The sequence below is a fragment of the Erythrolamprus reginae genome, chromosome 2 (assembly GCF_031021105.1).
Source record: "Erythrolamprus reginae isolate rEryReg1 chromosome 2, rEryReg1.hap1, whole genome shotgun sequence".
NCBI lineage: Eukaryota > Metazoa > Chordata > Lepidosauria > Squamata > Dipsadidae > Erythrolamprus > Erythrolamprus reginae.
Genome location: NC_091951.1, coordinates 113,876,694 through 113,897,064, shown reverse-complemented (window position 1 = coordinate 113,897,064; position 20,371 = coordinate 113,876,694). Strand labels below are relative to the sequence as shown.

The 20,371-nt window shown below is 40.1% G+C and overlaps 1 protein-coding gene across 4 annotated transcripts in view; it reads left to right on the top strand.

Annotated features, from left to right (window-relative positions):
• SLC25A48 (solute carrier family 25 member 48) overlaps positions 1-20,371 on the top strand; it is a 37,009-nt gene that overhangs the window by 8,554 nt on the left and 8,084 nt on the right. For 3 of the 4 annotated variants that reach the window (XM_070739214.1, XM_070739215.1, XM_070739213.1), the window contains exons 3-5: positions 6,218-6,289; positions 13,343-13,595; positions 16,968-17,225. In XM_070739214.1, coding sequence (XP_070595315.1) covers positions 6,218-6,289; positions 13,343-13,595; positions 16,968-17,225 — 583 coding nt within the window. Of the gene's footprint in view, positions 1-6,217; positions 6,290-10,795; positions 10,942-13,342; positions 13,596-16,967; positions 17,226-20,371 lie in introns of all 4 variants that reach the window. The other variant, XM_070739216.1, reaches the window with a different exon arrangement.

The window sequence follows — 20,371 nt, the reverse complement described above, 5'->3', positions numbered from 1 at the left end:
CAATTTAGCACCCTGACACCAGCAGTTTATTTGGATGTATTGTGGTACAACTGAAGAATCACTTTGGTGCATTTGGATGGCACCGCCGATTAGAAAGAAACGTTTATTAATGTGGGAATAAGTCCTGAGATTGTAACAAGCAGTTTATTTTCTTCATTCAGGGTCTCATACACTTTGTGGTGCACATTGATGCAATATGTAACAATTACTAGGTTCCCATGAATAGGACAGGGGTTCTGTGTGCTTGGAGGATTTTAAAGACAAAAGTGCCAAAGTACAGTGTTTGGTTGAATGCTCGCCTTTCCTGTAATAACTGTGCCAAAGAACTAATCACATTTGTGTATTTACAATTTGCTGTGCTGTCCGTGAATTTGTCTGGAAGGGAGGTCTGAAGGAATATGTGCCTCCCAATCCTGCCAAATGGATGGTTTTACTGTCATTGCTGGTAGCGCGTGCTAGGAGTCAACAATAGACCTTGTGGGAACATTTTTGCTACGTTTCCTACTTTTGCTTGGGCACAGCCAAGAAACAAGCCACACATCGTTCAATACAACTGTCAAGCTGGCCCCTTCTTTACTATTGGATCTCGATGCTGTTTGGGAATGGCAACTAGGCAGCTTTGTTCCATTTCCAAATCAGCAAGGGAAAGGGAAAGATCTTAAGCATTGAATTAAGAAGCAGAGTCACAGAGCAATTCAGTGCTTACTGATTAAGTAGCAAAGGTGCATCCTGAGGGAATAAGGGAATGAGAGCAGAGAGCTGTGCTGAATAGCTCAGTGTATTTGAATGTGGATTATGTCCTAGTACAGCAAGTCTCCTCAAATCAACAAATAAGGCATAGAGACCATACTCGAAGTGAGTACTTTGACTCTCTGCATAAAACTTTGAGCCCCGGTTAGAAACATGACAGATTTCAATAAACAAGAAAATAACATGATGGTCAGGGAATAAGAAGGATTTGGAAAGCACTTTAAGTATAACCTGGATTATAACATTGCTAGTTATACATTGTTTCACAATGATTGTGTTGATGATCTGATGAATAACAAACCTGCTTCCTAAAAATGTGCTGCTTTTTTTGGCATAGATCTCAGTGCAGTAGTTAATGTTTACATTTCTTGTAGGTCATCTGCGAATACCCTATACAAACATTCTGTGAAGTATTCTTTTCCTACATAAAAAAGGGGGTGGTGGCAGTGATGGCAATAAGTTTGCTTTTTCCAATATTGTGTCATTGCAAAAGCAGTAGAGTACAAATAACATTGATCACTAATTAGTTGAGTTAGTGCCAGTATCTGTCTAGCCCTGAACTCAGACCACCCACTCTGAGCAGCGAAACCCCTTGGCGCTGTTTCTCCTCCTTTGTTGCTGAAGTTTTCTGGCTGTTTCTCTCCTTCAGATATCTGGACAGCAATAAAGGCATAGCCCACATATATTCTCCTTTATAATGCGCGATGAGGGTTCAGGGATAGGGCAACAAACTGAGTGAAAACAAAAGGAGACAAGTTTGTTTTGTAGCTCTCCAGGATCTCAAACTGATTGGCTGCTTAGTACATTTTCCTTATTACTGCTGGCCTTCTGCTAATAAAACTTATTAATGGATTTTCTCTCCATAGATATATTGAGGTATTTCTTGATAAAGTCCAGGAAGACATTTGTATGCTTAAAGCAACCATTTTCTCTACTGGTATCTATCTCTCTCCATCTCTCTATCTTCTATCTATCTGTCTGTCTATCTATCATCCTTCCTTCCTTCCTTCCTTTTTTTTCTTTTTTTCTTTCTTTCTTTCTCGAATTCATTAAGTTTATATCAAATTTGTTTATCAGAACAGCTATTTGGATTAGTATGGTGATACACATCAGTATACAGATTTATTGTAAAACCAATGAAATGCTAGGTTAATCCTCCCAACTGTGAAGGCTATATAGCAATTTTGTACCTAACACAATGACATAATGGTCTATATGTAAAGAGAGGGAAAGAGGTTTATAGGCTTTGCAATGTCTGCTAGTGAAGCGGTTTTGCTGAGAAAACGATTCTTTTCTTTCCCACAATTTATCCCAGGAGTTTAAAATACATAGGCCTCCTTTTTATCCTCACAATCATTCTCTAAGATAAATTAGGCTGAGAATTGGTGATGAGCCCAAACTCACCAAAAGAGTTTTATGGCTGAATAGGAACTTGAACTGGGTCTCCTATTCTAAATCAAACTTTTCTAAAATAGCCAATTTTGCACTCATTGAAAGGATCAGCCTTAACTTGCAATTATTTGCCACTCAAACTAAGAAACTTGTTTTCAGAATGGCCCAAGATAAATGATTCTTGACTACAGAGGTCAGGGAGACATTCTGATAATGAAGCTTCTGTCCAATCCTTCCAGGCTCAATTTCAAATAATATTATTGTGAGCTGTCCCCAACCACTGCAGGAACTAGGGTGCTTAAGAGAGAGAGAAGACATACTCTGATGCCAGCCAATCTTCTCTTCAGTAAGAAAAAAGAAGCAAAACATTCTGGCAGTATTCTGCTTGCTGAGTGGCATTTCTTCATCTTCTGTGCTGTAATCATTGCTGATAGAAGTATTTCCTTTCAAACTAGTACCCCATGGGAAGCTGGGACTTGGGGAGCCAGCTTTTCCACCAATGGGAGCACAGACCATTTCTCATTATCATTATTGTTATTCTGCATATGACAAAAGAAATAGGAGCAATATGCATTTGCAAGAATGTCAACTATGGCAAATAATCTGATTGATAGGGCTTACTGCATTCTGTTATAGAGTTCAAATATCAATCTGCAACTGCTTCAAGATTTTTGCGTGATTCTTGCAGTTAAGAAGACTTGTTATTTATAGCTGTGCTATAATTTTATACCTTATTGATAATCTCACACAGGGATTTCTTTGAGGGTCGCATCAGGGTTGTGTTTGACCTTGGGGGGGCAGGGGAGGAGGGGTTGGTCAGGGTGGGTGTGTCCAGCTCTACACCACTTGTGTCAGAGGAACCTGTGCCCAAGTGCTGTGCCAGCAAAAACAGGCACCCGAGCTTCATTTTTGTCTATGACAGCCTCCTGCAAACCTCTTCTAAGCTCAGGATGGTCACGAACTCTGTTTTCACTGGTAGAGGCACTGCAAACCGGTCCTTTGCTGTTTCCATGGCGGCCCTGGGGGCCAGATCTGAGCACCTTGTTGGCCCTGCTCGTGGGCCTTGAGTTTGACCCCCCTGATCTAACAGAACAAATTTTCTCCCACCATTTATCTTTTCACCAATCCATTTTTAAATTAAGACTGTACTAATAATAAACATATTTTTTGCGTTACAAATTAAACCAAACATGGTATTCAACCATATTATAAATTCAAACTGTGAGGAAGGACATATTAATGTAGTAATAATGCAAGAATGGGCGATGAATTTCTCACAACCACTTTACTTGTATTTCCTTTGATAATGTCCCTACTCAGCATTTCATTCTTACCTTTTCCTTTTGTGTGAGCACATATTTTATTTTCTGCCCAAGTAAGGCAATTATTCTTGATCAGTTTTGGAATGAGATGTTTAGAAGGGTTTTCTATTTTTCCTTTCAAACCATGAGTCAATACATTAAATGGCACTAATTTTGGCCCACGGCTTTGGGGTGCCTCCTTTGTTTTAGAACTCTTGCCCATGAGCAAAACTCAACGCAGAGCATAAGATTTGCCTACAAAAAGTTGCAGGTTCAGTTCAGATTATGGCTGGATAAGACTCATAGCTAGAGGTCCCCTACTAGTGACTATAAAAAGTAGTGAGCTGGAAAAACAGTGATCTGGTTCAATGCAAATAATTTCCTATAGGGCCAATCATAATTTGCACTTATGTAGTGGAGAATATACAGGTGAAACTTGAAAAATTAGAATATCACCAAATCAACACAGACTGTGGAAACTTTTGCATCTCATTTGGAAACCAATGTCCCAGAGTATGGAGGAAGTCTGGAGAGGCACACACTGCAAGATGCAAGTCCAGTGTGAAGTTTCTACAGTTTATGTTGATTTGGGGAGCCATGTCATCTGCTGGTGTTGGTCCACTGTGCTTCATTAAGCCCAGGGTCAATGCAGCCATCTACCAGATTTTGGAGCACTTCATGTGTCCTTCCGCAGATGAGCTTTATGGGGATTATTATTATTTATTAGATTTGTATGCCGCCCCTCTCCGTAGACTCGATGCTGACTTCAATTTTCCAGCAGGACTTGGCACCTGCCCACACTGCCAAAAGCACCAAAACCTAATAGCCATGGGATTACTGTACTTGATTGGCCAGCAAGCTTGCCTGACCTGAACCCAATAGAGAATCTATGGAGCATTGCCAAAAGAAAGATAAGAGACATGAGACCAAAGAATGCAGAAGAGCTGAAGACCTCTATCTGAATCTTCCATAACACCTCAACAGTGTCACTGGCTGATAGCTTCCATGCCACACTGCACTGAGGCAGTAATTGCTGCAAAAGGGACCTAAAGTCCCTATGCATGCTTATATTTTTCAGTTGTCCGATATTGTTCCATGTACAATCCTTGTTCTATTGATTGTTTGAAATATTCTATTCTTTTCTGAGATAGTGGGTTTGGGGTTTTCATGAGATGTACCCCATAATCATCACAATTATGACAAATCTGGAACTATCTTGCTTTGCATGTAATAAGTCTCTCTCATATATTACTGCACAATATTCTAAATTTTTGAGTTTAACTTGACCTGAGCTGCCTTCCCTCTATAAATACTGGTGGGTGGGTGGGTGTGGATTGCTGGCTCAACAAGCTGTGTTGAAACTTCCTGGTCCACACAGCTTGCAGCTGCTGAGCCAGCACTCCACACCCACCCACCAGTATTTATAGAGGGAAGGCAGCTCAGGTCTGTGTTTGCTCTACCACAAGGACAAAAGCACCAGTCTAAAGATGACAAGTGGGACTTCGTCGAAATGTCAACAGAATTCTCTGAAGAAACCCGAATATACATTTAAATATGTTAAAGGGTTAAATAAGGTCCAGGAGGGAAGTGTTTTTTAATAGGAAAGTGAACACAAGAACAAGGGGACACAATCTGAAGTTAGTTGGGGGAAAGATCAAAAGCAACATGAGAAAATATTATTTTACTGAAAGAGTAGTGGATCCTTGGAACAAACTTTCAGCAGACGTGGTGGATAAATCCACAGTAACTGAATTTAAACATGCCTGGGATAAACATATATCCATCCTAAGATAGAATACAGAAAATAGTATAAGGGCAGACTAGATGGACCATGAGGTCTTTTTCTGCCATCAGACTTCTATGTTTCTATGTTTCTATGCCAAGACCTTCATACCTGTACCTGTGAAAATCTATGAAAACAAACAAATATATATATATTCTTCAACTGAATTTTAAGAAGAGTGGATTACAATAGAGATCATCTATCAAATGATGGGAATGTGCATAGGCTATTGTAGAGAATCATAGAATCATTGGAGGGGACTTCTGATGCAACGCCCTGCCAAAGATAGGAGCCCTTAGTCAAATGGTATCCAGACCTGGTTTTCCAATAGAGAGATGGCTACCTAGATCAGTGGTGTTAAACTTGCAGCATTACATTATCATCACATGAAGTATCACAACTCTCCCCACCCCCTTTGCTAAACTGGGGGTTGGCATGGCCAATGCATGATGCATCCCACTTGCGGGCTGGGAGTTTGACACTCCTGACCTAGATAGTTTCAGACCATCTGGTATTTGCAAGGAAGCTGTTTCTTTAAAATTGAATTAAATGTAATTAATCTGGATATTCTATGTAGAAGGGTATCCATGGAGTTCCCCAAACTTATGGATTCTACAAAATTTTACATTGCAGAAGTGACATTGTTTTACTAAACAACTGCAGTGATACTTGCCAATCATAGGAGGTGTTTAAGCATAATATTTATGAAAGCTGAACAGATTATTCTGAAACAGAAGTGTGCAAAAAAAAATTAGGAAAACAATCATAAATCAAGTATATTTGCATAATACTCACAAATGACAGTGAAGATTAAACTCTTATATACACTTTTTATCTTTGGCAGATACTTGATAGAATGCATGTTTTTCTTTCATTTCCTTGTTTTCTCCTCTTTTGGAACAAAGCAAAGATTGGAGTAAAATACAAGCCTTCTTTGTTTGTTAAATGTGAGCTCTCAGTAATTGCATTTCATAATTGTATTTTTCTGTAGACTCGTTTACAAGCTGGGCATGGCTATGGAAACACATTTAACTGTATCCGCACTGTATACAAAAATGAATCTGTAAGTATGCTCTTGTGTCTGAAACATAAACATACATAAACATACAGAACGGGAAGATTTTGATGTGCATTAATTTATAAGCATTGTTGCCAGACAAATAATATTCAACTAGGAATGAGATTCCTTTAAACCGGTATCACTTGTATAAATGTTTAAGCCTGGGAGTTCAAAACTGTTTGAATCTAAATTCTTGAAGGAATCCAGTCATCTAAAATATTCAGAGAAAGCATCAAGTAAAATTCTATATCATGGGTTAATACCATCTGTACTACTCCCTATATAAATGAAAAACTTTAATATATTAATCAACAAATTTATGTACCAATGGCACAGTGCTCAGATCATATAGCGAGAACACTCAAAAACAATTCTGATTTGCTATTTTGTTTGTACATTGTTTATCAAGTAGAAGATTTATGGCTTTCAAAATCTTTGTGATGACAAGTGCGATCTAGGTAAAATGTCCATGAAAAATTCTGAAGAACTGAAAACAATTCAGGTTTTTTGTATGATACTGACAGCTTAATTCCCTCGAAAACTTATCATAATGTAGATTTGAAAATATATTGATATTGTGCACACCTTTATCACACCTTTACATCATTTAGGATTTCTGAATGCCCAAACACATGAAGGAGTGAAGCATAGTGTGCCTTTTTATTAATATTTTCCATATTTGCTTGTTCCTGTTCTCTAGGAAACTCATGTAGTTTTACAATGTATTCTAATTGCATGAGTATTCTATGTAGTATAACATAAGTAATCGATCATGGTATAGATATGCAGTAAAACAATCTTTTCATTTCAACTGTAAGAGAGATTATGATTGATTGATTAATGGATAAATAGGATTTTGAACACAGTGTTTTCTCAGCTCTCTCCTGACCTGACTTACCCATGCAGTAAGTACTCTGGCATGCATTTTGCAGACTGTTGGCTCTCCCAGACAGGTGTTTAGATCTAATACATGAACTTCTGCTGCACGAATCCCAGCGACCAGTTAGGTCCCACAGAGTGGATCTTCTCCGGGTCCCGTCAACTAAAGAATGTCGCTTGGCGGGACCCAGGGGAAGAGCCTTCTCTGTGGCGGCCCCGGTCCTCTGGAGCCAACTCCCCCCAAAGATTAGAATTGCCCCCCCCCTCCTTGCCTTTCGTAAGCTGCTTAAAACCCACCTCTGCCATCAGGCATGGGGGAATTGAGACCCTCTTCCCCCTAGGCCTTTACAATTCTATGCATGGTATGTATGTATGTATGTATGTATGGTTTTTTTTATATTAATGGGTTTTTAATTGTTTCTAACATCAGACTCCTATTGTACACTGATTTATTGTTGCTGTTAGCCGCCCCGAGTCTCCAGAGACGGGCGGCATACAAATCCAATAAATAAATAAATGAATAAATAAATGAATAAATAAATAAATAAATAAATAAATAAATGAATGAATGAATGAATGAATGAATGAATGAATGAATAAATAAATAAATAAATAAATAAATAATTTCCCCTTCACATGCCACTATTGCTGGGTATAAGCAGTCTTTCAGGTTTCAGCTTTCTCCTGCTTTAGTTATAATAGTTTTGGCCAAATCGTACAACTGAAACAGAAGGAAAATAGAATACATTCAAATCTATTAATAATAATGGTGTATGTGGAGCCGTAGTGGTGCAATGATGCATTACTGAGGCTAATTCTGGAGTTTGCTTCTAATGGGTCTCGAGATTGACTCATACTTCCACCCTTCCTTGTTGGTAAAACGAGGAACCAGACTGTTGGAGGCAATATGCTGACTCTGCTCAGAGAGGGGTGTAGAGCACCATGAAGCAATATAAATCTAAGTGCTATTGCTAAGTGATATATGTGGAATAATGTCACATCTGGAAGGCCCAGGGGTGGGATTGAAAAATTTTAGCAACCGGTTTTCTTCCCAGTTTCTGAGTGATCACAGCCATGGGGGCATGGCCTACTCAGCCTCCTGTATTGTGGCAAGGAAAGTATGTTTTTCACCCTCCCCAGGCTCCAGGGGCTTTCCTTGTGCTTCTGGGAGGGTGAAAATGGCCTCCCCTGGGCTCCGGAGGACATACGAACGCCAGAAACAGGGCAGTTTCTGGATTTCTGGTAGGCCTGTTTTTCGCCCACTCAGAGCCTTCGCAGGGGCCCTGCACTTACTTGGCATCCAAAACGGGCTGTGTGAAGACTCCTGAGAGGGGCGGGGTGAGGTGAGTGAGGTCAGCCAATCCTTGCAACTACTGGTAAAATTAACATCTGGTTCGCCCGAACTGGTCCAAACCGGCTGGGAAGGCCCCTAATTTTTTCCTCACTATTGGGTAGCTAGTATTTTAGAACAAAAATCATAAACCATCATAGAGTTGAAAATCTTCACTATTTTTTGAGCAGCCTGCTCTACCATAAATAGTTGAGAGTGTTAGAAAAATTATTTTTAAACTTAAGCTGAATTACCCTTCCTTGACATTTGAAAGTCAGGAGCAGCAAATAAATTCATTCCGTCTTCCATGATTTCTTCCTTCAGATATGAAGATACCTACTACATTAGCAAACCTTAACAATCCCTTGAATATACAAAATATAATCAAGCTTCCCATATAATGTAAACTCAACACACTGTATAGTTTAATAGTTAAATATACAAACCTATCCACTATCTGTAGTATTATGAACATCCATAAAACATTTCCCTTTCCAGTTTAACAATACCATACAATGTACCTATTGTGTTTTTGTCTTCATTTTATGCAAAAGGCAGACTTACTGATAAAAGAAAAATTCAAAGCTTTTTATTTTACCTTAAATAGAACTATTACTTATCAATACATTCTATGCATGTCTGGGTTTCTCCCCTTGATATTATAATGCATCTTCTTCATTCTTTTTTCTTTTACTCTTAGCATATCTCATATATATATATATAACTAAGCTCACTCTGATGTGAAACACTCCTAACATGCTTTACAAGTTTCTGCTATCAGATTTTCTTTGTTAGTTTGTTCTTCCTCACTAGAATGGAATTGCACCTTCAATATGTACAATATGATTGATTGATTGATTGATTGATTGATTGACTGACTGACTGATTGACAGGAAGATATATTTCCCCACTTGAACAATAACAAAAAAGCTCATCAAAACAAAATTAAAACATAGAAAAATGAAAAGTGTAAAAATGAAAGTAAAGAAACAAAACAACTTTTCCCTATGAAGTTGTCTTGACAAAACATCCCATAAAAAGCAATGAAAAGAACTAGGAGCATTCAGTCTTGAGAAGATTAAGAGAGACAATAACTCACTTTGAATACCTGAAAGAATTCACATGGAAAGCATTGAACATCTCTATTGTTTCAAAGCATAAGACATGGAATAGATTATCCAATTAAATGCTATAAAACAAATTCTTAGAATTAAAATAAATTCCCCATAAAGAAGTGGACTCCCCTTTACTCAATAAGTTCAAGTAGAGGCTAGGCATCCTTCAGGATGATATTACTTTAATGTGGACTTTGCTTTGAGTAGGCAGCTGGATTGGATGGCTTAAATTGCCTCTTCTAATTCCATGATTCATACCGTAGTGACTTCTAAAGATGCAATCTGCTTTTCATTACTAATACTGCCATTCTTTCTGAAAGTTTGGAAATCTGGTACAATATGGCATCATTTTGCATTCTTAGTTATCTTTGATATTCTACAATACTCTATAGCTCTCTATAGGCACAATTTATTAATGCTTTTAAGTGTACACATCAACATCTGATTATAACATTAACCTTCCCTTTTCAACTGACCTATTCTTTTTTAATATGTCATTACGCTATTATAAGATTCAATTTCTACATTTAAATTCTACCTGTCATCCTACCATCTTGCTCTATTTATTACTGATGTATTTATAAACCATTCATCTTTTTTCAAACACATTGCATGCAATTGGGTGAAGGAGATGTGTTGGAAACCATATGTATTTATTACGGTAATTTTTCTTGCATTTTGGGAGTTCTTCCACTGTCCCTGTGGTTTTATACATGTTTCATTTTCCAACACTTAGAATCATGCTAGGGTAATTTTTCAAATTTCTTTACTCTTGATCAGCTCACGCCAAATGCATTTTTCTGGTCCTTGTAAGAAACAATTCTTCTTATGGTAAATATTTTTTCATCACAAATATACAAACACATCCAAGAAACAAAACTTTTTTGAACAATATTATTTGTGCAGTCCTCTACTCCAAGTGTTCCCCTATCATCTTAGAATATGCATATAATAGCATATTCAGAACCTAACATAAGGTGACATTCTGGCCAGTGGAATATTCCCTTGTCAATTAAGATCATATCCTCCTTGACAATTTATACAGATATTTTTTTTTTGCTGTTAATAAAAGACTGAAGACTATTTTAACTAGGTGACTATAAATTAGGTTTTAAGATAAAGCAATCCAGTAGCTGAGATCTCTGTAACCTTATTCTGTTCTCTTTCAATAAATCTTATTAAAAGAAACTCTGGGAGAATCTTGCTTTCTATGAAAGTGGATTGCCAAGAGCTTGACAGTGGCCTTCAACAAGAATGTCAAAGAATATGATTTCTGGAGTACTACAAAAAGAATTACAAAAAGAATTCAGAAAGATCTGCTAACATTTCAAGTAAGAAATCCTTCCTTAACAGAAGTCTATTTTCATGCTTTCCATTTTTAATACCTTATATATTTCTAATAGATAGTAGTGGTGCCTCTACTTAAGAACGCCTCTACTTAAGAACTTTTCTAGATAAGAACTGTGTGTTCAATATTTTTTTTGCCTCTACTTAAGAACCATTTTCTACTTAAGAACCTGAGCCCAGAAAAATTTCCCAGGAAATTTGAAAGTGGCACAAAGGCCCGGCCAGTTTCCTGCCATTCCCCCTTTAATCCTGGCCATCTCGGGCTTTTCTGGGCTGCCAGAGGAGCCTTTCGGTGGCGCTTAGGGAGGCTTTGGCAGACCAGAGTGAACAGAGCATTTTCATAAACCACTCCGCTGTGGTAACTCCCTCACACTGCCTCCCATACACCTGGCACGAGGTTTCCTCACAGAGCATCTGGGTGCAGAAAGGCAAAAGGGGGCACTTCGCCCCAGCCAGATCAAGTCAGCTTCAGCCAAACCGAGGAGTCATCACAGTGAAGGAAAGGCGCCGGCTACAAAGCGAACGAGCGAGAGGAGAGGAGAGCCCTTCAGCATGGGAAGGAAGAGGCAGCAGGTAGCAGCAGCAGCAGCCGCTTTTGGGTCAAAGGAGTGGGAGGTTACCCCCTCTCGCCTGCCTGGGTTTCTCTCTCTGGCACCGTGTATGAGAGGCAGCCTCGCACTGGGTATATGGGAGGTGCATGATCCTCCGCGCCGCCTCAGAGTCTCTCTTTTTTTTAAGCCATAAAGTTTTGCTTTTTTTTTAATTCCCCTCACCTCTCCTTCTTCCTTTGGCAGCAACTGCCCTCCTCCTCTTCTTCTTCCTCTTCCTCCTCCCACCCAAATTCCCAACTTTTATTTCTTTCCTAGTGGGTTTGCACGCATTATTTGCTCTTACATTGATTCCTATGGGAAAAATTGCTTGTACTTAAGAAGGTTTCTACTTAAGAACCTGGTCAGGGAACAAATTAAGTTCTTAAGTAGAGGTACCACTGTAGTTGTAATGCCAGAATGTACTGTATGTAGAGGTAAGCATATGTATCTTTCCCTTTCTTTTTCACATCCCCTTCCTTTCTTCTGCATCTCTTCAGAAGAAAGCACAACTGATGAAGAGAAAAAGGAAAGTTAGAGAAGCACAAGAGCATATATGATGATGCCATATAGTACAAAGAGGTAGTGACTATGTAAAGATCATTAATATGGACAATTAGGAACATATATTCTTTTCCTACCTCTGTTGTTGAAAACACTGTAGTTTCTAGCCCTCAGTCAGCACCTCTTCCTAAGTACATGAATGTTTTATGGTTTACAAATCAGAGGCCCTACACAAAAACTTACGTTCACATCAACTTCTGCTTTGTCATAAAAAATAATGTTAGGGAAATTCTTAGATAAATTCTTAATAATTTAACAAGTTAATATATAATTCCCCAATACAATGTATCCCCCAATATAATTAGGGGATGTCTGGATGAAAACCAGAAGTTCTCTAGAAACTACATAAACTACTAGAATCCAAGAAATCTGTTTCTTATATCCTCTATGTTGTTCCTATATGTAACTCACAGTAAATTAACTCATCACAATTTTCTATATTCCATCCACTTTCTATATACTTTTTGTTCCCATTAAGTCCAGCCTATTGATAACAGAGCAAACTAGAGGCAAATTTATTACAAACACTCATAGGCTACCTATTTCTACTAGATATAGAAGCTAACTCAGTTAACAAAACTCCGCATTGGTGACAGGAAGGGCATCCAGCCATTCAATCACTCTGCTAGCTCCATTTAGTTACCCAGATTCCACCCCTAACCCACAAGGGATTATGGGGTCATTAAATGATGATGATAGTGATGATGATGATGATGATAGACACTAACTTAGTGCGATGGTTCTACTAGTTCTCAATCCTTTCAAGATCTTTCTACATGTTTACCTTTAGAAAGAAATTTCATGTCTAACTATGTATATTTATTGAACCACTTTTTTTCTATTTTAATGTAAACAACACTTTCTGCTTTAGATGTGGGAAGGACTGTAATTAATCAATTCTTTGATATTGTTAAACTGCATTGACTGCAAACTTTATCCATCTATCATTAGCAATATTCAGTTCTTAGATTTTATATGTTTGTGCCCTTCAGAATCTCCTCTAGTTTGCTAATTTAAAATCTTAGTGGGGATAAAGATAGTATTTTTTAAAATTAAAAATTTTAAGGCAATATCCGGAATGTGGAATATAAGTTTTCCAGCAAGAATAAAAACCTATTTAAAAGCTGTCATTTGGATCTTAAAGAGGCAATTAAAGAAATGTTATTTATTTAAAGTTACAGGCTGCCCAACTCCAGTGGAGCCGTATTCACATCCTATTTTACTTTCCTTGCAGGTTACTGGGTTTTTTAAGGGAATGTCTTTCCCATTAATCAACATTGCTGCTTACAATTCATTGGTATTTGGTGTCTTCAGCAGTACCCAAAGGTTTATTTGCCAACATCGTTATGGGAAACCTAATCAACCTCCTGCACTTACAGATATAACTTTAGCAAGCATTGTAACTGGGGCTTTCTCAGTAGCAATTGGTTGCCCGGTTGACCTAGTAAAAATAAGGCTACAGATGCAGACACAGACTTTTCCTAAGGGTAAGTCCAGAATTTACCATTGCTTTTTATCATACCAGTTTAGAAAACTTTCTTTTTACCACCCTGGAATTCCTACATTTAGGATAGAATTGGGGCAACTGGTTGGAGCTGAACATTTACTGGCTAAATGCAGAGTTCTGAGCAGACATTTTTCTTTGTGCCCATCTGCCACTACCTAGGATTGAACACTCAACCTTCTGAAAGAGAGGCAAGCATCTTTCCCACTAGGCCACCACACTTCTCTTTTCTCTTACGAGTTATGTATAATATAATACAGTGATACCTCGTCTTACAAACGCCCCTTCATACGAACTTTCCGTGATACGAACCCGGGTTTTACGATTTGTTTGCCTTGTCTTAAGAACCATTTTCATTTTACGAACCTGAGCCCAGGAGTGTGGGTTCTCTTACTGCGTGTGCGCTCTCGTACTGTGCATACGCTCTATGACTGCCATAGGGATTTCCATGCCTTGTGATGTCACCCCCGGGATTTCCCATTTGATTACAGCCCCCGCCGGGATTCCACGTTCGGAGAAAGCCTTCTCGCAGCCGCTTCGCTGGGAGCACTTTCTCCGAGCAATTCTGGAATGCCTGCCCTGCCCCTCTCGCAGCCCCTTCGCTGGGAGCTTTCATCAAGGGCTGTCAGCAAAGGGGCTGCAGGAGAGGTGGGGTGGGCATTCCCAAAGTGCTCAGAGAAAGCGCTCTCATAGCTGCTTTGCTGGGAGTGCTTTTGTCCAGGGCTGTCAGCGAAGGGGCTGCAGGAGAGGCAGGGCGGGGCATTCTGAAAGCGCTCAGAGAAAGCACTCCCAGCGAAGCGGCTGTGAGAGAGTTTTCTCCGAGCACTTTGGGAACGCCCGCCCTGCCTCTCTTGCAGCCCCTTCACTGACAGCCCTGGACAAAAGCGCTCCCAGCGAAGGCGCTGCGAGAGGGGCGGGGTGGGCTTTTTCATTGATTTCTATGGGAAACATTGTTTCATCTTATGAACTTTTCACCTTACGAACCTCGTCCCGGAACCAATTAAGTTTGTAAGACGAGGTAGTACTGTATAATGGCAGGACAGGACAGTGATGGCAAACCTTTTTGGCACTGAGTGCCCAAACCAAAACGCATGTTCATGTGGATGCATGTAAGCATGTCAGCGTGCCAGAAACCCAAAGACCAGCTGGCCAGTGCGCACATGGCTATTTTGGGGGCAGTTTTCAGGCTGTTTTTTGGCTAGTTTTTGGAAGGAAATGGGCAGAAATCAGCCAGGAAATTGGCCTATTTTGGGGGTATTTGGGGGCAATTTTCCCAAACCTGTTTTTCAGCGTTTGGCCTGAAAAACAGCCCCCAAATGGCTTGAATATGACCCTCAGCTCCATCATGGGTTTTGGCCATTTCCAGGCCATTTTCCACTGCTCTGGAGCAGCAAAGATCAGCTGACGATGGTGGGGGGCACCCTCAGAGAGGGCTCTGTGTGTCACCTCTGGCATGCGTGCCATATATTTGCCATACCGGGGATAGGATGTAACATGTTATGACATTATGACAGAAAACCCAAAATTTATATATTTCTATCCAATGCCAGAATACAAGTTTGTATGGGCAGAATTTGCATCCTAATATCACAAAAACATGTGTCATCATTTTAACATAACTTTACTTTGATTTGCACCTTGATTATTCCATACAATTATTCCTAAAGCAATAATGCAATTATCTCTGAAAGAATTGACTTTTGCAATTCTTAGTATATAAACAATATTGAACTTATTAAATAAACCTTATTTAATGAGATTTGCCAGTTGTAACACAATTACACTTTTTATTCAGTGTGAATATTGCCATATTGGGTTAAAATCGCATATCATTTATTTTTAAAAAGGTTATATTGACCTTTATTTTAAAATATTTACCTTTTTTTTAATATGAGTAACCAATTGTATTGAATAAAACAAATTTTATACACAACCAGATTTCTTTGAGAGAGAAACAGGAATGGAAGAAATAAACAAACAAATATACTATCACTTGCATGGGTACAATTGATACCTAAAGTCAAAAGGAAATTAGTTCGTTAAAAGCAGTTCTAAATGAAGTGACAAGTATGAAAGGATGAAATGTTGGTGTTTGAATTCCATGAATCATTTTCCTTTTTCTGATTTCTGGTAGCACAAAACTAGGTAGAGCCTTAAAATAGAAGCTATCAATCATCAATTCACTGTTATATCTCCCTTCTTGCAGAGGTATCCTTACTCTTTTAGGTTTCTGGAAGGCTGTAAAGATCTGGCATCTTTCCCCCAACCCCACCAGCCCAAGGATGCTAGGATGGGAGTTTAGCTGGAAGCCTGGTTGGTAGGGCCCTGGGAAGAAGGGTACTTAGGTTTTCATCATTGTTTATATGGATTGTGTTGTGGTTAGCTCTGGCCCAGCTCCTGCCCCAAGGACTGTGGATGTGGGGGAGACATCCACATGCTGCAGGCCTGTTTTGCCCCCACCGGTGGAATCTGCTGATGAAGGCTCCTCTGACCAAGAAGACATGAGTGACAGGGAGGAGGAGAGTGTGGCAGACAGCTCAGAAGGAGATCAATTATCTAGCTCCTCCTTGGATTCAGAACAAGAGTTAATGATACAGCCACGCATGCGGAGAGCGATGCATAGGCAACAACAACTGAGAGATTATTATCAAAGAAAATGAGGCCACCTGTGGTTGGGTGGGGCTGTGGTAATTAGTGAGGCTGCTATAAAGAGCAGCCTGTGGGTTTGGCCATTGTGGAGGATTATCTGATCGTTGTGCTTCATGACTGCTTTACTGACTTTGACTTTTTGGGTGCTGATTTTTCCCCGCTTTGAAACTAAACCAGAGCAAAGTGTGTTTCACTTTGTGAAAGAAGAAGGACTGTGAATTGCCTCACAGCTGCAAGCTAAGTATCACAGAACTGATAAGGGACTTGTACAAATTACCAGTTTGGTTGGAGACGAGTGCTCTTTGCTATACCAAAAGAATTTTCATTATAAAGAACATTGTTTTGAATTTTCAAACGTGTGTGTGTGTGTCTGAAATTTGTACCTGTGAATTTTTGGAAGGAGTCTACCAGAGAGCCTGACAGAACATATTGTTGTGAACTTCTTGGAATAATTGTATGAGATAAGTGACTACATAAGCAAATAAGCAAAATGAATACATATGCAAACCAGCTTTCAGTTATTATAAAGTAGTGATATGAAATTCCCTTTGCCTCCATGGGTATTAGGCAGAAGAAGAAGAAAGCAATAGGAAAGAAGAAGAAATCAAAACAAATCTACCCCCTTCCCACTAAGCCAATATACATAGCAAATCTCTGAGGAATTATTTGTGTCTGGTCCTGAAATCTCATTTTACTTCTTTTCTAGCCAACCTGGAAATAAAGCACCGAGCAACTGGATTTTCAATACAGGCTGCCTACCGAGGTCCAATTCACTGTGTCGCTACCATTCTTCAGCAGGAAGGTTTGCCAGGACTCTTTCGAGGTGCGACAGCCATGCTTCTGAGGGACGTCCCAGGATACTGCCTCTACTTTATCCCTTATGCACTGGTTTCTGATTGGATGACTGCAGAAGAATGTCTTTCTCCCACTCCCTTTGCAGCATGGATGGCTGGTGGCATTGCAGGTATGAACTTATCTCTCCATATGTTATTTGGCTGGGTTCACGTCATCATATAGGACCTTTATATGGTTGGTTTGCTCTTGCATTGGAATGATGCATAAACTAGAACAAATTAAAATATTATTTAAAGCTCTTAGCACAGCATTATGTATGCATGAATGAATGCAGGTGCTGAGCTTTTTGCCATTTGTTTTGGAGGACTGTTTTTGGGAAGGATGCTCCATGTACTCGAAAAGCATGTTTCCTCCTCCTCCTCCTCCTCTTCTTTTTCTCCTCCTCCTCCTCCTTTTCTCCTCCTCCTCCTTCTTTTCTCCTCCTCCTCCTTTTCTCCTCCTCCTCCTCCTCCTTTTCTCCTCCTCCTCCTCCTCCTCCTCCTTTTCTCCTCCTCCTCCTCCTCCTTCTTTTCTCCTCCTCCTCCTCCTTCTTTTCTCCTCCTCCTCCTCCTCCTCCTTTTCTCCTCCTCCTCCTCTTCTCCTCCTCCTCCTCTTCCTTTTCTCCTCCTTCTCCTCCTCCTTTTTTTCCTCCTCCTCCTCCTCCTTTTCTCCTCCTCCTCCTCCTTCTTTTCTCCTCCTCCTCCTCCTTTTCTCCTCCTCCTCCTCCTTTTCTCCTCCTCCTCCTCCTCCTCTTCCTTTTCTCCTCCTCCTCCTCCTCCTTCTTTTCTCCTCCTCCTCTCACTTTCTCCTCTTCTTCTTGTTTTAAATATTATATCACCACTAAGGGTCACAGCAATATTTCTTTTTCCTCCAAATTTCCTTAAATGTTTTGTAGGAAGAAAATCACAATTTAAAAGCAGGGAGGATATGAAGGAAGAGAAAAATCTACTGACCTATCTCAGAAATAGAGGCTCAAGGGATGTGAGAATGGCAGGTTTTACATGATATACTGTTTTTGGTTATTTTTTTTTCAGAGGGCAGGCGGCACCACAACTCTTATTAAAAATGTAAATTTATTTAAACAAAATTTTCAAGGCCTGGACTGCTCCCTGAATGCTTGAAGGAAGTTTCTTCTTTGTGTTTTATTTTGAATTGGTCATTCACGACAGAAATGAAAAAGTATCTTTTCACCCTTCTATCTTACTTCTCATCTCCTTGCTGCAATTTATGCACAATATTCTTAGCTTTAAAAAGGAGAACCCGTTGAAAAAAAAAGACCTGAGTTTCAGTTTTTAACATGGATTTTTAAACAGCTTCTAGCATGACTGTACAAAGATCTCTGTGATAAATTGAATGAAAAAAGGATAGCTACAAAAAATGGAAAGAGGGACACATAAGGCAGAATATCAGTAGATGCTTGGAAGAAACTTCCAGCAGACGTGGTTGGTAAATCCACAGTAACTGAATTTAAAATGCCTGGGATAAACATATATCCATGCTAAGATAAAATACAGGAAATAGTATAATGGCAGACTAGGTGGACCATGAGGTCTTTTTCTGCCATCAATCTTCTATGTTTCTAACAATTTCTATTAAAGGATGGTAATTTCTGGTATATGCCATTGCAGGTTGGTCTACTAATATATTAAATAACACGAAACTATTTGACTACTTCTCTCTTTTGCTGTGTCTACTAATTTACTTTGAATGATAAATAGGAGTTCTACTAAAGTCAGTATTTAACCAGGCAATCATTTTCAAACCTTGGCACTGTCTCACATAAAAGCAAAGCCAGTTATTGGTTAACATGAATAGATTTTTTTCCAAAATTTCACAAGAGTAGCACAACCTAACCGCATTCCTCCAAGCCAGTGCTCTGTAAAAACATTCATGGACATAGAGCAATGTGCAAAACATAGGTTAACTTATAACATACCCACCATTTATTTGAAACTCTAGGGGAATTGTGTTTAAGGTATGTGGAAGTCTAAGATTATACCGTGTTTGAGTGCCACTCATTTATTTTGAATGTAAAACTTTTACAGGTAGTCATCAACTTACAACCAAAATTTATTTATTTATTTATTTATTACTTAGATTTGTATGCCGCCCCTCTCCGAAGACTCGGGGCGGCTCACAACATGTAAAAACAAATCATAAGTAAACAGACAATTTAAAAAATATTTAAATATTTTAAAAAGCCCCATATGCTAACAGACACACACACAGACATACCATGCATAAATTAAACATGCCCAGGGGGAGATGTTTCAGTTCCCCCATGACTGACGGCAAAGGTGGGTTTTAAGGAGTTTACGGAAGGCAGGAATAATAGGGGCAGTCCTAATCTCCGGGGGGAGTTGGTTCCAGAGGGCCGGTGCCGCCACAGAGAAGGCTCTTCCCCTGGGGCCCGCCAACCGACATTGTTTAGTTGACGGGACCCGGAGAAGGCCCACTCTGTGGGACCTAATCGGTCGCTGGGATTCGTGCGGCAGGAGGCGGTCTCGGAGATATTCTGGTCCAATGCCATGAAGGGCTTTAAAGGTCATGACCAACACTTTGAATTGTGACCGGAAACTGATCGGCAACCAATGCAGACTGCGGAGTGATGATGAAATATGGGCATACCTAGGTAAGCCCATGACTGCTCTCGCAGCTGCATTCTGCACGATCTGAAGTTTCCGAACACTTTTCAAAGGTAGCCCCATGTAGAGAGCATTACAGTAGTCGAACCTCGAGGTGATGAGGGCATGAGTGACTGTGAGCAATGAGTCCCGGTCCAGATAGGGCCGCAACTGGTGCACCAGGCGAACCTGGGCAAACGCCCCCCTCGCCACAGCTGAGAGATGTTGTTCTAATGTGAGCTGTGGATCGAGGAGGACGCCCAAGTTGCGGACCCTCTCTGAGGGGGTCAATAATTCCCCCCCCAGGGTAATGGATGGACAGATGGGGTTGTCCTTGGGAGGCAAAACCCACAGCCACTCCGTCTTATCCGGGTTGAGCTTGAGTCTGTTGACACCCATCCAGGCCCCGACAGCCTCCAGGCACCGGCACATCACTTCCACCGCTTCGTTGACTGGGCATGGGGTGGAGATGTAAAGCTGGGTATCATCCACATATTGATGATACCTCACCCCATGTCCTTGGATGATCTCGCCCAGCGGTTTCATGTAGATGTTAAATAGCAGGGGGGAGAGGACCGACCCCTGAGGCACCCCACAAGGGAGAGACCTAGGAGTCGACCTCTGACCCCCCACTAACACCGACTGCGACCGG